Source organism: Delphinapterus leucas, chromosome 7, assembly GCF_059928025.1.
Source record: "Delphinapterus leucas isolate spDelLeu-1000000601 "Yukka" chromosome 7, BTC_Dleu_Yukka2, whole genome shotgun sequence".
Taxonomy (NCBI): Eukaryota; Metazoa; Chordata; class Mammalia; order Artiodactyla; family Monodontidae; genus Delphinapterus; species Delphinapterus leucas.
In genome coordinates, this window is record NC_143135.1 from 100,799,100 (window position 1) to 100,815,705 (window position 16,606).

General features: G+C 41.4%; 1 protein-coding gene across 3 annotated transcripts; it reads left to right on the forward strand.

The window, feature by feature from the left end:
• Positions 1 to 318: 318 nt before the first annotated feature.
• Positions 319 to 16,350, forward strand: EI24 (EI24 autophagy associated transmembrane protein). 3 transcript variants are annotated; one of them, XM_089915783.1, is made up of 12 exons: positions 319 to 469; positions 1,879 to 2,025; positions 2,956 to 3,068; positions 6,051 to 6,196; positions 6,788 to 6,848; positions 7,709 to 7,775; positions 8,269 to 8,393; positions 8,711 to 8,830; positions 9,186 to 9,297; positions 9,979 to 10,090; positions 10,634 to 10,708; positions 15,665 to 16,350. In XM_089915783.1, exons 3-12 carry the CDS (start codon positions 3,027 to 3,029, stop codon positions 15,684 to 15,686), a joined length of 882 nt encoding a protein of 293 aa, XP_089771909.1. In that variant the 5' UTR covers positions 319 to 469; positions 1,879 to 2,025; positions 2,956 to 3,026; the 3' UTR covers positions 15,687 to 16,350. The 3 variants fall into 3 exon arrangements, with proteins under 3 accessions (XP_089771909.1, XP_022416001.1, XP_022416002.1); XM_022560293.3 differs by lacking the exon at positions 15,665 to 16,350 and adding an exon at positions 11,642 to 12,662 and having other exon boundaries at positions 324 to 469; XM_022560294.3 differs by lacking the exons at positions 1,879 to 2,025; positions 15,665 to 16,350 and adding an exon at positions 11,642 to 12,662 and having other exon boundaries at positions 324 to 469.
• Positions 16,351 to 16,606: the final 256 nt, after the last annotated feature.

Here is a 16,606-nt window from a genome sequence, read left to right on the forward strand (position 1 = left end):
CTTTGGTTACTGAAGTCTCCAACCAAAGAGACCAAGATACTTCTGCATTTTATTGTTCTGTTGTTAGGCTTCATAATAGAAAGACAAGCAAACCTGCAGAAGTAAGTGGGAGGGAGCAAAGAACACGATACGGGATCAGGAAGGACGGCAACCCCGGAAGCGGCGCGGGTGGGCCCAGAAGACGGACTGCATTTCCCAGGCTCAGTCACCACGCGGCCCCGCCCCCTCCGCCGCCGCGGCCCCGCCCCCTCCGCCCGGGCGGCTGGACTCTGCGCCCGCCCGACTTCCCAGCGGCCCCGTGCGGCCCGGGCATGCCCAGTGTGGGCGCAGCGGCCCCGGCCCTGGGAGCGCCCTGGCGGGAGTGTGTGGCCGGGCGCGAAGGGGTGCGGAGGGGCGTGGAGGAGCCGAGCGGGCCAGCGGTGGGCCAGGGGCCGGGCCGGAGCCGGAGCCGCGGGGGCAAAGCTGCCGGGTAGGTGCAGTTCTGCCGAACCAGGCCCTGGCGCCTCGCAGCCTGCGCGCGCGGCAGGGGCCCCGGTGGCTAGGGCGGCGAGGTCGTGTGAGGGCAGCAGGGCCCGAGCGCGGGGTTGGGAGGTGCGGGTGGGGGCTGCGCGCGGGGACGCCTGGCGGGAAGGTTCTGCGGCGGCGGGGCAGGGCCGGGGCGCGGGACGCAGCCCGCAGTCGCCGGCGAGCCTCTGCCCAGGTGCGGCGCGGCTGTCTTTAGCTCCCCGCGTGACGGGATGAGAGCGTGCCCCGCGCCTCGTGCACGGCTGTGGTTGCGGAGGGAGACCAGCTTCCAGTCGGGTTTGCCAAGGAGCTGGGGGGGAAACAGGTCCGAAGGGACCTGTGGGCTATGAGCATCCGGGGAGCCCGGTGGGATGTGAGGATGCTTACCTTTAGTGAAACTGGAGTGGGATGTGACAGCCTCCTGCTTTCCGGACTTGGGTTTCTGGGTTTAGTGACTTAGAAAGTACAGGACCGTGCCGCAGTAGATGCTTAATAAGTTCTCATTACTGTTTAGGAATTTAATGGCCAGTTGTATTTACAGGCTTACGAGACATTTTGTCCATGGGATGCTCGGGTTAAACAAAAATCCTCATCGCAAAGCTTGAGTAAAAAGCCCCGACTGAGGGTTCAGAGACCGGGGTTTTGAAGTTCGCTGTAGCCTTTCACGTGCTGTAATCTTGGGCAAGCCATTTAACTTTGGAGGTTCAGTTCCTCCGTCTGTGAAATGCTGTGAACCAGATGCATCTCACTTACGTCCACCACAGTTGGAGGGTTCCCTCCGTGTTATACAGTCTCTGGTCTCAAATCTTGGCAGGTTGCTTTTCTCCCTGCCTGAACTTTTTGTCAACCGGGTAATATTTCTGGATATTCCGGATAATTCAAATAGGATCTGCATATAAAATTGAAGTGACTTGTCCTTCACAGGCCACTATTGGTCAGTAGGTAACCTGCCACTTGGTACTTGCAGAAGCCAGTTGTTAATGGCCATGGTTCAGGTAACACAGCTCCTCTCCTTGGATTAGGACCCACATCCTTCCAGCTGTGTCAGCACCTTGAGAAACCCAGACTAACTAATCGGCTTCCTTAAACTCCCACGTTAGCTCATTCTGTAGTGGGATTATGTTTATGTAGAAGTTAAGTTTTTATTTTCATGTTACTGCACTTTGTACTCAAAGCCTATGAAAAATTTTAATACTCTTAATTCATAGATGAGGAAGTAGATGGTTAAAAGTGAATCCATGATAATCTTTAGAAACTAGTGTCTTATATATCATCATTGAGCATTAACTATTCACCTGTCACTGAGTATCCTGTCACTCAGGTGTTTTTTGTTTGTTTTTAAGTGGGAGCATTAACAAAAGTTTCTTACCCTAGAAACTTCTCTACCTGAAGTGAGTGCATCTGGGTAGGATTTGACCCAAGGAGAAGATGGTACATACAGTGTTGTGCAAGTTGCCTTCCCTCTGCTGTATTCCCTGCACTTCCTGTTCTGGGTGGCAGTAGTCCAGTTGGGTCAATAAGGTACAGTTTGGTGAAGTGGTCATTAGGGAAAGTGTGCTTATGTTTTGAAATTCGAGGTGTATAGAAGCTGCCTGTGAAATTGTCATTATGGTCTATCTCTTAAATTAAGAATACCCTAGATTGGTTTAGTCAGGTTTGAGAATTTTAGAATCCCAAGTCCTTAATTAAATTTTTGAAAATGGGTTTTGCATTCACCTTAGACATTACATGGGAGCGTAGTATTTTAAAAATACTTATACACGTGAACTTTCAAGTTATTATTTTATGAAGCTAGATTTCTCATTCACCTAAGAAATAAATAAAATGGGAAAGCTGTAGTGTGTTAAAGAATGTTTATACACGTGGACTTAACCTTGTTTTGGCCTAGTTTAATTCATTGTTTCCTGCATGCTTGTTGAAATTGTACATATATGTATACATTTAAAGTTGGAAAACAGGGAAGGCATATTTGGGGGTCTTGGTGGGAAATTTCACATCATACTTTGAACTTATCTGTGTGCTGGAGGGCCCTGTGTATGAAGTGCATATTTAGTAATTTTTGTTAGAACTTTCATTTTGCTCCTGTATTTGTATTCAAGTAACATCAAGCACAGATATTGTAGTGTAATTATCACCCATCTCATGATCTCAAATCTCAAAAGTACTTGGGACGTGTAGGAGGGATAGTTAGGGACATCAAGGCCCAGAGAAGGGATTACTAGTCCATGTAAAAGTGAAAGGGTGGTAAGTGATTTAAAAATTTATTGATTTCAGGTTTTTCAGTAGTTACAGGTGTAACTTCACTTAGTTAACAGTGCTAGTATCTACCTAAGTGCTAGAATCTACTGCAATCCTATTAGAGAAGTATGTGGAAAACGTCATCATGTAGAAATGTACGTGAGTAACTTGAAGATAAATATTTTTCCCCGCTTATGCTCCGTCTGTTTCCAGGTGCTTCATGATGAGACATTTGGGAACACTTCTCTCTCCTTTGTGTAGTTGATAGTTTGGGCGGTGAAGAGATGGCTGACAGTGTCAAAACCTTTCTGCAGGACCTTGCCAGAGTGAGTACGTCAAGTCATCTTTTGACCCTTTTGCTGCAGGAACTGACTAGAAAATCCTTTAGGTATTTTTGAAATTTTTATTATGTTTGTTGGGTTCTTCACCTACAAGTTTTCATTCTAATCCACACTACTCGAGGGAGAGGTATTATCCTGCATCTCGCAGAAGCTTGGGAGAATTGTCTAGTGAGTGTCTGTAGTATTGAAACCCTGTTCAGCTTGGCCCCAGACCCTCTTTTTTTTTTTGATAAACTTTATTTATCAATATATATATTTTTTGGCCATGCCACATGGCTTATGAGATCTAGTTCCCCGACCAGGGATTGAACCCGGCCCTTGGCAGTGAGAGCGTGGAGTCCTAACCGCTGCACCACCAGGGAATTCCCTAAACTTTATTTTGGAATACTTTTAGAGTTCCTTCACCAGGTTCTCTTAATGTTAACATCGTATGTAACCATGGTATGTTGTTGAAGACCAAGCAGTGAACATTGGTACAGTGCTATTACCTGAACTACTTTGTCCGGATCTACATTATAGGACCTGTCTTATTTTCCCATTCTACAAGGCGGAGATGATGATGCTCTAGAAAAATGTCCCATAGAGATCTGTTTAGGATGTAGTCACCCACATGATCAGTAGCATAACATTCCATTATAGTGGCGGTCTGAGGTCTAATGCCCTAGTTGTAGCCCCTGTAGCTCTATTCCTGGGAGCAGGAGAGAGGCCAGTTCTGACGGGGAGTGGGAGTGTTTAAAAGTTTATTATCTTAGAATCAAAGGGGGGCAATTGAAGGAATATCTTAGAAGGGCCAAAGAGAATTCATGTGATCTTCTTTTAATACCTTATGTCCTTTTGTGTGATAAAATTTCAACCCTGGATCAGTTGTACAACGTGAACTTTGTGTGTCTGTCTGCCCCACTAGACTGTAAGTATCTCAGAAGTGGGGATGCTGTCATCATCCTAGCACATACTAGGCCCTAAGCCCTTTGAACTTAACTATCTTAATTTTAAACTGTTTGTAGAAGATTTAGAAGTTAAAAAGCAAAATAAGATTAAACATTACTCGTAGATAAAAGACCAGGTAGGTGCATGCTGCCAATTTATGCTCCTGTCGGCAGGTACTTCATAAACTTGTGCATTTCTCTGTATCCGGACAGTTTTCTCTAAAATTTGTTTTGCTCATAACAGTAGGTGAAAATGCCATTCTTAAATCCAGGTTGGCCATTGCTTCCAGAATGCCTTTTTCTGCTGCTGCTTTTTTTTTTTTTTTTTTTTTTTCTGGCTGCGTGGCATGTGGGACCTTAGTTCCCTGACCAGGGATCGAACCCGCACCCCCTGCATTGGAAGTGTGGAGTCTTAACCACTGGACCACCAGGGAAGTCCCCTTTTTTCTGCTTCTTGATGAAGTTGAATACCCTAGTCCTTCCCACTCTACTTTGGACATAAATCTGTTGTGGTACTTACTAAACTATAAATTTTTATTTATTTTTTTCTTTTGGTTTACTTGTGTACTTTTCCTGCTGAGTTATAAGTTTCCTGAGCATTTCCATATGTTGTCTAGCTCATTGAAGATGCTCAATATGGGAGTGGGTGGATAAATGAGTGCAGTCCTTTGAACTGGGTAATAGGCAGTTCTGATGTTTGTAGTAATAACAGTAACCTTTCTGCCATTGGGGCTCTTCCAGTCATTGGCAAGTGCCCCCATCAGTGACTTATAGACTTAACAACCCTCTTCCTCAGCATATGCTGTTTAAGGACATTCTCCTCCAGCTACACTACAATGTGGTTTCTGTCTTATGTGGCATGCTCTTATCCTACAGCTTTCCACACTTTTACAGTGATTATTTCTTTGTGTCTTCCATTAGCCTTGGTCCAGCCCTGGTTCTTTCTTGAGACCAGTGTTTAATCTACCCTAGTATTGCTAGTTTAGTACAGGATGTAGATTGTACTTGTAGACATTAGATTGATATTGGAAGAGTATAGAGGAGGGCAATAACTTGGCTTTATAGTATCGGTAAGTGTTAGAGGGAGTAGAAAACCACTATTTTGCAACCATGTTATTCAAGATTGGTTTGGGCAAGAATTGTTAATTGATGCTAAATCTAGGGGAGAGGACTTGATGAGCAGGATATTTGCCTGGTCTCAGAAATGTCTGCCCACAGATTACTTATTAGTTGCAAGGAGAAAAATTTGCAACCATACAATGGAGCTGGATAACACCTTGACTGAATATGTAAAATTGACATCACCAGCAAGGTGAGACAGACATCACATGCCTCTGGATGTAATATCTGGAAGGGCACACCATCACTTATGTGATATTCCTGCCAAAAATATGTAACCTGGGACCTAATCATGAGGACACAGACCTAAATTGAGGGCATCCTGTAAAATAACTGACCTGTATACTTCATAAAGGAAGACACGCTAAGGAGCTGTTCCTGATTAAAGGAGACTGAAGAGATATGAGAGCTAAATGCAACATGTGATTCTGAACTGATGTCTGATACTTGAGGGGTAAAAATGCTATAGAGGGCATTACTGAGACAAATGGGGAAACTGGAATATGGACTGTAGATTAAACTGTTTCAATATTTAATTTCTTTAATAGATAACTATATATATTTCCTAAGAACAATATTCTTAGGAAATATACACTGAACAATTAAAAGTAAAGAGACATGACACAGCAACCTACTCAAATGATCTAAAAAAATGTATATATATATGTAAACAAGAATAAATAACAATGTGGCAAAATAGTGGTGAATCCTGAGAAAGGGTATTAGGGAGTTCTCCGTTCTTGTAGCTCTTCTGTAAATTGGGAATTATTTCAAAATACAAAAGTATCAAGGGTCCGCTAAGCTTTGTAGCAAACTAAGTACCATGATTTCCACTGTTATTTCATCACTTTCCTGTATGTAACTTTGGAAAGTCTTCTGATCCAAAATCTTCCCTCTTTAAAAATGATACTCTTGTGTATAGGGAATCAAAGACTCCATCTGGGGAATTTGTACCATCTCAAAGCTAGATGCTCGAATTCAGCAAAAGAGAGAGGAGCAGCGTCGAAGAAGGGCAAGCAGTGTCCTGGCTCAGAGGAGAGCCCAGAGTATAGAGAGGAAGCAAGAGAGGTAAGGAGTGGAGGCTGATGTCAGAAAACATCTGAATTCCCTTCTGTGGGCACTTTAGGAAGTGATTAAACTTAGTATAGAATTCAGACACTACATAGTGACTTGGAGTTTCAATACCCCATTATTTGTCTTTTGTGCTTTCTCCCCCAAAAAAGTTACAGGTGATTTCCCCCCACTCCCCTCACATTGAATTAAACTGGTGTCTAGCAGTAATCCTTGTTCAAAATGTCGTGGTGTTTAAAAGAAATCAGGATGGTGAATAGAGAGCCATAAAAAAATTACTTGGATTGGTGGATACTTCTAGGAGTGCCTGTGTGGATTTTGATAGAAGAACCTCAGACATCCTCTTCTAGTCTCCAGTCTTGGAATTTAGAAAATATAGTTTTTTGTGTGTTTGTTTTTTTTAAGAAAAACTGCTTCTCTTGAAATATTTTTAGCCTTTTCTTATTGACATTAGGAGAGAACATTGGGATAACAGTAGGTGCTGGAAAAATAAAATGTCAACAAAAGATGTAAAAAGGAGAGCTACTGAATGATACTATGGAAATAGCCTGTATGCCTTTTAAGCTAAATACATGTGGTCTTTTCCAGTGAACCACGTATTGTTAGTAGAATTTTTCAGTGCTGCGCTTGGAATGGTGGAGTATTCTGGGTAAGTTCTTTTTCGTCAAATTCCAGGTGCCTTATAAGCATCTTTATTCAGATTATTTTGGTGTTCATGGTTCTCAACTGTCTTCTTGAAACTGAGACAGGTAGCTTTCACCTGCTAATGCGTGCTTAAGGCCATGACTCAGGATTCTGTGCACCTTCACTCATTTTATTCCCACTCAGAGAAAACTTGTATGTAAATGTCAGGAATAGATAGCCCTGAATGTACACTTTTTTCTTAAATGACTTACTCACAAGTTTTAATGTTAATAGGTAACAATTTCTTGTGACATTGTCTGGACATTTTGGTTAAGAGCAACTGTGGGGGCTCAGAGGGGAAAGAGATGGATATGGGCAAGCTTCTCCCTTTGTCTGGTCATAGCAATGTCCTCAAATTGATTACTATTGAAACTCACACCAGAAGGTTGCCTACAGCTGACTGAGAACCAACACAGGCTTAAGTGAAATTTGAGTACTTTGAAGAACAAATAGTTAAGTATTTTCTTGGACTTGAAATTCAGTATAATTCAACTTGTTAATCTAAACATTTCACAGATGTTTTTAGGTGTTAGCTTTCATTAATAAAATATGACTGTGTACTTAGTATATGCCTGTAGTTTGGTGTGACTACTAATTGAAATGTTCTTCTAGTCCCCCAGAAGTTTTACTGTTTTCGTAGGCAGTGTCAGGTTTGTACTCCTCAGCTGGAGAATTGGGAAATAGAACTGAGTCCAATTTTGGTACCACTTCAGGGCTCCTAATTTGTAAAAGACACTTCCATCTGGAAAATAATTACACTGAAACTTGGAACTCCTGTTTTAAAGAAGGGCTTTTAATGTTTACCTTATTTCCTCTCTCCTTTAGTTCAGTCTCCTTTTGTTTTATCGAGTGTTTATTCCCGTGCTTCAGTCAGTAACGGCCCAAATTATTGGTAAGTATGTCCATTGCCGAGGTGGGAGGTGTTTCCGTGTCTCCCTCAGTCTATTGAATACTTCCTCTGTACCTGCAGCTTTAGATGTTTTTAACTGAAATCTCTCAACAACCCTTTGGGTATTGTTACAGATAGCATTTTATAGATGAGGAAATGGAAATTGGTTACCAAGGTTAAACCGTTAGTAAGTGGCATAGCTGGGATTTGAACCAGGGTGGTTTCCTGCATACGGTGTACTGCTGGTCACTGACATATCAGTCACCACCCGGTAAGCAGGTTTGTCTCAAGGTAAGCAGCACATCTCCTTGGCTACTCTGAATTGGAGTTGTGGCCAGAATTTGGTGTGTCTATGAAGAATAAGACTCTCTGAAATAGGTGCAGTGATGTGCTGGCAGGAACCAAAGATGTATGTGTGTGGAGTAGGGGTTGCACATTTGGTCTTCTGGTTTTCCATTTCTCCAGTTAAACTAACAAGCCTTTCCGCCTTTCTTAGGTGATCCGTCACTACATGGGGATGTTTGGTCGTGGCTCGAGTTTTTCCTCACGTCAATTTTCAGTGCTCTTTGGGTGCTCCCCCTGTTTGTGCTTAGCAAAGTTGTGAATGCAATTTGGTTTCAGGTAGGTCCAGGGCAGAATGGAGTCTGGGTTCTATGGCATAATGGATCGCCTGGTGGCAGGTTTCAGCCTGCGAAGTTAGTGGCCATGTAGGGAGCGATTTCACCGCCTTAACTTTTCTTGGTCAAGCAGCCAGTGGGTGATCTCTGTGCTCTTGTAAAATGGAATTATCCTCTCAGGTCTCCAGAGCATCTCATGGCCAGATGTCCAGGGGCTTTTCTCCCCTGGCAGGTCTCATGGCAGATCAGTGGCCTTAGCTTTGGGGCTGGGTATTGAGGCCACTTAATTCATGTTTTGGTGAGCTCCTTTCTCTCTTACAGGATATAGCTGACCTGGCCTTCGAGGTATCAGGGAGGAAGCCTCACCCATTCCCTAGTGTCAGCAAAATAATTGCTGACATGCTCTTCAACCTTTTGCTGCAGGCTCTTTTCCTCCTCCAGGTGAGACTGGCCTTCTGGGCACGTGGAGCAGATTAAGAAAAGAAGATTCACTAGAGGGAGCTTCACAAAGACAGGGTGTCACATTTATACTCAGCAGATACGTTTTGGGAGGCAATGATTTGTAAATCATTTTTTCACAGAAACAACTAGAGACTTAAAATCATAAAATGGTAAAGAAACATGAATTTGCCTGCTCCTCCCTGCCACCCTGAGCATTCTTCACTCTCCTGCTATTTAGAAACTTGAGAAGCAACTATCAGGCTATCTAGGTAGAGAGTGATGGCTCAGAGTGGCAGGTGAACAGTGTCAGGTCTCTGAAGCTTTGGAATTAAGATTTTCCATACTTGTTCTTCAGGGGATGTTTGTGAGTCTCTTTCCCATCCATCTTGTTGGTCAGCTGGTTAGTCTCCTGCATATGTCTCTTCTCTACTCACTATACTGCTTCGAATATCGTTGGTTCAATAAAGGTAAGCCTGTCTAAAGAAACTCAGAACTTGGAGGCCCAATTTGGAAATGGTGCTGCTAAGTAGACTTCTTAAATTCTTCAATACTTAGGCCCTTGGCAAATCGTCTTTGTAATGAAGCAGACATTTTGGCAAGAGGGGACTTAGATTTGGCTTGGGGGGTTAACCCTTAACTTTGTTGCTGGGGAATGTAGCAGTGTAGCATCATCCTTATGGAGCTTAATGTCACGTAGCTCTGACAGCCATAAGATGGCATAAATGAGCACGAGTTATTTTGAATTAGAGAAATTAATCTGATGTTGGTGCATACAGATTATTTGGGGGGATATTTTGAAAGTCCTTGGCATATTTGGGTGTGGTTGGTTGAAAGGGGTTAATTGATTCCTAGAGGATAGCTGCCTTTTTTTGATTCTTGCTTTGTTCAAGACTAATACTTACAAAGGATTCTGGTGTTGTAATTCAGAATTCACTTAGCCCGCCAGTTTTGAAATTATGATTGTTCAATTGTAAAACCTTCGCATAGAAGCTTTATCAGATTTGGACAATTCTAATTTATATGCTTTAGTTGTATTCTAAATGGCAATTCGGTACCTACAACTCAAACCTCAAATAAACTGTCTACCATATTTAGTCATTTGACTAAAAGGAAATATGCAGCCTAATTGTATTGGCTCCTTGTTTTAGGAATTGAAATGCACCAGCGATTGTCAAACATAGAAAGGAATTGGCCTTACTACTTTGGATTTGGTCTGCCCTTGGCTTTCCTCACAGCAATGCAGTCCTCCTACATTGTCAGGTAATTTGACTGTAGGGACTTGAAGGGGACTGGTAAAAATACTCAGTGTAGGGAGCACCTTCTGTATGCCTGGTTCTGTGCTAGGCATTCTGCATTCTTATTTGGCCATCAGGAGGTCTGTAGGGTTTTTTCTCCCTGACAGATAGTCATAGACATTTGTCAGTTAGCTTTTTTTTTTTTTTTTTGCCCCGTTTTGCGGCATGCTTAGTTCCCCAACCAGGGATCGAACCCGGGTCCCCAGCAGTGGAAGTACGGAGTCCTAACCACTGGACCGCCAGGGAATTCTCAGCATTAAAATATAGTCTGCATGATCATATATGCCATATTCTTCTGTTTTGCTTCCTCGAACAATGTTAAACATAGCCAGCGCTTAGAAAAATCCTTTTTTTTTTTTTTTAAAGATGTGTTTGATACATTAAGGGTGCATCAAGCCATGATATTTAGCACTGGAGGCAAAGAACTTTGGGCTTCTAATATCTTCAAAGTCATGGCTGTTTTGAAGGTGACTAATTATTTCTTTTCTTTCTTTTTTTTTTTAAACAGTGGCTGCCTATTCTCTATCCTCTTTCCTTTATTCATTATCAGCGCCAATGAAGCAAAGACCCCTGGCAAAGCATAGTAAGTATTAGCCAGTATTAGCTAAAATGTATTAAGTTTTTTTGGTCTAAAGTGTTGGGACCATAACACTGCAATCATGTGAATGAGACATTTTTGTTAAGGTTTTTTAAAAATAACCTTACATTGCAGGAAACTATTAATATACAGTTCAACAAGAGAAACACTTCTGGGATGTATCCCAAAATTTTCCCCATGCATATGTGCACATATGTGTTTCAGAAATTGCTGCTATTATACATATTCTTAAAATGTAACAGTTCACCGAATAAGGCACTTATACCTGTAATTGAGCTCATTTTGTAAGAATGGCCAACTTTTTAAAAATAGTGGGCCATGTGTTCTGGCTACAGGAGTTTATTGATAATGACAGTAAAACAAAGTATTTTAAAATGAATCTTTAGTAACACTAGCACTCTGAAAGTTTTATCACTTCAGAGAAAAGCGCAATCTTTTGATCAATTTTGGTTAAGTCAGTGAGGATATACTTATTAGAAATTTCCAATCTGCTTTGGGTTCTTGCATGTTCTTGCTATCCAGTAAATGCTAAGTGTGTATCTTAACTAACTTTCTCTTGAAGCTCTCCTGAAAATGAAATACACATAGCATATGATATCTTCAGACATAGCTTGAAGTTTGTACCCTAGAAAGGTACTTCTTGAATCAGAATTAATCTAAAATAGAACTTTATTTCCTCTAAGCCCCGATACTGCAAATGGTGATACTACTGCACTTCTGACAGGACCCAGTGCATTCTTTAGTTGCTGCCTGTTTAATCTGTGTGTCTAACCTCTGTACATGCTTGATCAAATTTCTGGTGTCTTGTTTTCCCCTGTATCGTTCTAAATTGAAAGTAGTCAAGTAAGTTGTCAAATAATTAAAACAATTTTGCTCAACTGGGGGTGTCTAACAGGCTGGGTCTCTTTTGCCTTTTAGCCTTTTCCAATTGCGCCTCTTCTCCTTGGTGGTTTTCTTAAGCAACAGACTCTTCCACAAGACAGTCTACCTGCAGTCTGCCCTGAGTAGTTCAACTTCTGCAGAGAAGTTCCCCTCACCACACCCATCTCCTGCCAAACTGAAGGCTGCTGAGGGCCACTGAGTCGCCTGCCACCCAGAGGGGATGGGTGGGATTGGAAGGATGCCGCGTCAGCTCTTTTTCTTGTTCACCTCCCCGACCAGGGAAGGCAGGACCCACTCTGCCAAGGGCCCTGTGCATATTACCTTCTCTCTGAGGAATCGGGATTTTTGTCTGGTGCACGTAAGGCAGAATCGTCCTGACACCAGTATGGATTTTAAACACCGGTGAGTCTGAAAGGACCACAGGTTTTTCTGCAGCTCTTTTCTAGCATTTGCCAGCCCCCGTGCCTGGACTGATTTGAATACTTTTTCTCCCTGTGCCATTTATCCTCCCACCTCCCCTTCCTGCCTTCCACCACCCTTGGATGAATGGATTTTTGTAATTCTAGTTGTTGTATTTTGTGGACCTGTTGTTTTGGTTTTTCTGTGAAGCACATATATTGGACGTGGGAAGTAAAGGAGACTCTGCTGCTCCTGGTCACTCCCGTTATAGCCATCACTGTCTTGTTTCTTATAACTCAGGCTGGATTTGGTCTCTTGCTCCACTGCAAAAAAAAAAACAAGCCTGAAGAGATGGGACAGGAGGAAAGACCTCACAGCCAGATCTGCTGGGTTTTGAGGAGTGGTTTTCTTTCTTCCCCTTGAAGGGGAAAAAGCTTTTTTCACTGGTACATTTAAAGCTCCCCCAGCTATAGGGAGGTACCAATTTTGGACAAGTGCCACTGCAACACAGAATGTTCAGAGAACCTGAACTTTTAAACTCTGGAGGTCTGAACTTTATTGTTGGCCACTGCTGGGTCTGTCTGGTATTTCAAAGGAATATTGGGTGCTGCAAATAGGAACTGAAGGGGTAAACTTATTAAACCCATTAAACCTGTGATTGGTTGGTGTTTTCCTGTCATTTTAAAGAGACTAAATATGGGGGGAGGGGCAGGCGTCAAAGCACTTGCACAGTTTTAAGACATCACAAACGTGAGCTTGTTTCCCACAAATGTGTAATGGTTGAAATTTCCAAGTCGTCACTTCAAGAAACATATGCATGGAACCCAGGACTTTGTCTTGGATAATTTGGAAGATTAGTTCTGAAAAATGTTCCCTGAAGAAGTTTGGGTTATGTGATTATAATCATGTTAACATCTTGTGAAAGAGTTTGGGATTGAGTTGTTTTCAAGCCTATATGTGCATCTGTCCTGTGTACTCATGAATGAAGAGAGGGCCTTCTAGACTTCAAGAATTGAACATTCTCATTAGGGAAGAGGTTAGACATTTGGTTAACAGAAACCTTTACTATGTACGGGACAAAGTAAGGATTTAAAAATCGTTGCCAGCAGATGTGAACCAAATTTGAATATAGAGGTTTTAAAATAGTGGGTATTTTGGAAGTAGGTGTTTCCAGCTTGTGAACAAAAAATTGTAAAAGACAGTTTAAGATTTATTTTCAGTATCCCTCTGGTCATTTGACAGTAGTATTGCAGAGAACTACTTTCAGGTTGCCGAGGGGGCGGTTGAAGAAGACCTCAGTATTTCATCAGCTTGCAACTGATCAGCGACTGCCTTACTTAAGATTAGTTGTTGTAGATTTTAAAATGAGATTAAAATGGCCACGTCTTTGCTGCCTGAAATTTGTATTTGTGTCAGCTAAGCTGGTCTTAGAAGGGTGAGGGAAGTTGAGTAGAGGAAGGCAAGTGATATTATCCAGCACTGTGCCTGGCTGTAGAAAATGCTTTAAGTCACTGGATGTGAGGAATCTGTAAAGTTTTATTAGTGTAACTGAGAGGCCAGGCCTGTACAAAGGCTAGATTACCAAATGTCTATTGTTGTAGGTATTCCTAATTTCATGAGATGTACACAAAAGCAGTGTAAACTTCTCTTTTCACTAGCATATGGGCAGTGAGGGCAGCGATTAGGAAATGGGGATCAAAGGGAGAGTAGGCTCTGTTTTTGCCAAGTTCAGAATGGCAGTTTAAGGCAGACTAATAGTAACTGAAAACAAGGGAGGGCACATCACTACAGACGAAAGTGAGAGCTTGAGTTTCAATCATACAGCCAGGAGGATCTAAGGAATCATGTTCACAAATCTCTCTTCAGGGGCAGACATCACAGCTCGGACAGGTATGTGTGTTGAAAACACGACCCTTTTATCCTATCTAGAGCTGAGTTGTCCATTATAGTAACTGTACAAAGTAAATGCTTTCTAGACCTGAGTATGTTAAGTCTGTTGGAAACTTTTAAATGGACAAATTCATGCACTGACTTTTTCATTGCTCTGCACTTGGTAAGGGGCCAAGAGAAAATTTAAGAGAAATTGTGACAAACTGGAATAAACCCAGAAGAGGGCAACTAATGGTTAGGGGTTTGTGAACCACCTTAAAGGATAACTTCTGTGGGAATAAAAGGGCAACTATAGTTGTTCACTGTTCATTTTCCATCCACTTACTTTCTGATTATAGAAGTAGTACATTTGTTCAGCTTCTGTACTCCGTGGTTACCTGTGTGGAGGTTGCTCTGGTAGATGTTACTGGTTCTTCAGTAGTGATGGAAGGCTGTTCAGCAGTCATCTCACCACCCCCCTTCTTTGCCCCCACCCTAACATTCCTCCTGTGCTATCGTTCAACCCACAGAAGCTATAAGGAAGCTGACTCCAGGTCAGTGTAAGTTCGGTCTTTTTAACAATAAGAGCTGTACATTCAGAGAAATATTTTGGATAAACCTAAAGCGAGTCCATAGAACCAGTAAAGGATCAAGTGAGGGGAACAGATGACTTAAGTACATAACAGTCATTTGAGCGCTTTCTCTGTCAGGCTCTGCAAGGCACTGAGGATTCAAGGGTGAACCAAAAAGATGACTGCTGTCCTCTTGGACCTAACAATACGGTGTAGGAGACTGAGAAATGATCAAATTCTTAAGAATTAACGTGTTCAAATAACTTATTTTCCATAGGTCTCGAAGTTGGATAAAACATTGGAATTCAGAGAATCTTTGAGTAGGATAAGAGATTATGCCATGTGTTCAGGCTTCCATCCTTGGACTCATTCTCTGATTTCAAGTTTAAATGTTGTACCTTCAGACCTGTGGGACAAAGAGTAACCATTTGATCATTTAGATAAGTAGTTCTTAACCATGGGTTAACAGCAGCATCATTTCAGGAGCTTTTCTAAGATACACAGTAACCCCACCTGGACCTGGAGGAAATTTAAGTAATTCTAGAAATAAAAGTTAACAAATTCTAATAACTACTTTCATAGAAACTTGGTAAACTATTGCATCCATGAAGTAAGAACAGATTGTGAGAAGGGAACAGAATAGGAAGGTTCTTGGAAGTTAAAACAGTTGTGGAAATAAAATGAGATGGCTTATAGAAGTGATGCCGAGGATGCTAAATGAGAGAACTACAACGTAAAATTGAGGAAATTTCTCAGAACAAAGAGCAAAAAGATTAAGACATGGAAAAAGTTAAGACTCGTGGAGGTATCGAAGAATCAGATCTGACATTTGTTTCAGAAAATGAGAACAGAAGCATGGAGACAATAAAATCAGGAAAGTTTCGGGACTTAAACGATGAAAATTGGATTTTTCATATAGATGCTTTTCACTGCCAAGTGAAAAGCAATGAAAGGAAGAAAAAAACCAAAAAACCAGATGGGATCTCTATGGAGAAACACCAGGAAAATAGGTTACCTCCAAGAGACTGACTCACATTGCTATTAGACTTCTCAAGAACAACTCTGAGTAATAGAAGATAAAATTGTAGTGCCTTGAAAGTATGCTTTTATGTGTGCTTGTCTGTATATGGGATGGGTGGGTCCCAATTTCGTTCTTAGAACTCTAAACCTAGCTATGCTATCAAGGACAAAATAAAGGCATTGTTTGCTTTCCATTCAGCTTTTCTGAAAAAGTTACTTGAATCTATCAAAGTGAAAATTCCAAGAAATAGATGACTAATTAAAACAAACACCCAACCAAACAACATGAAACAGTGGAATCAGAGTGCATTGAGAAGAAATCTTGGTAATACAGCTATACAGCATACTTGGAAAGGTGGGTTCTGGGGAGAACATCTTCAAGAAGAAAACGTACTGTTACTCTGGTCTGCTCCAGGTGAGATGAAGACATGTTTCTTTCGATCAGTAATATAAAAGAGGTAAGTAGACACTTCAAGAAAGACCAAAAGCTCCACATGAATGACAGTTCCTATAAAGCAAGCTAAAAATAGCATTATTTTAAGCAACTGATAGGACTGTAAAAAGTTTTTTGGAACCAAATCAAAACTGGTCCAATAAGTCAGGAGGGAGAGAGATTAACTGATACCCTGAATGTTCGTGTATAATCTCTGGGTTTATAATAACTATAATTTTCCCCATGATTTTGCCATCCAGACTTTTACTTATAAGCCTTTCCCTATCAACTGATATTAAAGAATCATCCTAAAAATAGCATTAGATTTTTTAGAAGTTGTTATTGGAGTACAGTTGATGCTTGGCTTAGATTTTGAACTGTATTCTTTAGTAGTATATTTTGACTTCTGAAAAAGCTGACAATTGTACCACCTGGGAAGTCAAACATATCCCTTTAAGAAACAGGTTTAGTAATTAAAAAAAAAAAGAACCTCGATATCTTAAATGTTCTTGAAGCAGTTTTTTTTTATGTAAAGGAATCTTTCTAATTTTAATTCCTTTTTTTTTTTTAAAGAAAAACTCGTTTTGAAGAAGCATTTGCTTGAAGTTCTGCAGTTCCTTCAGGTTCAGCTTCATTTTCCTTCTGTTAATAAAATTACACTGAACACATTATAAATACAAAACGAAAAAGCAGATCTATTGACTCATC

What these genes read in the sequence shown, in the direction of transcription:
- EI24 (XM_022560293.3), top strand. Translation starts at nt 3,027, where the DNA reads ATGGCTGACAGTGTCAAAACCTTTCTGCAGGACCTTGCCAGA. An exon ending in AGGCTCTTTTCCTCCTCCAG is followed by an intron (nt 8,831 to 9,185) that starts GTGAGACTGGCC and finishes CTTGTTCTTCAG; the next exon opens with GGGATGTTTGTGAGTCTCTT. An exon ending in ATATCGTTGGTTCAATAAAG is followed by an intron (nt 9,298 to 9,978) that starts GTAAGCCTGTCT and finishes TCCTTGTTTTAG; the next exon opens with GAATTGAAATGCACCAGCGA.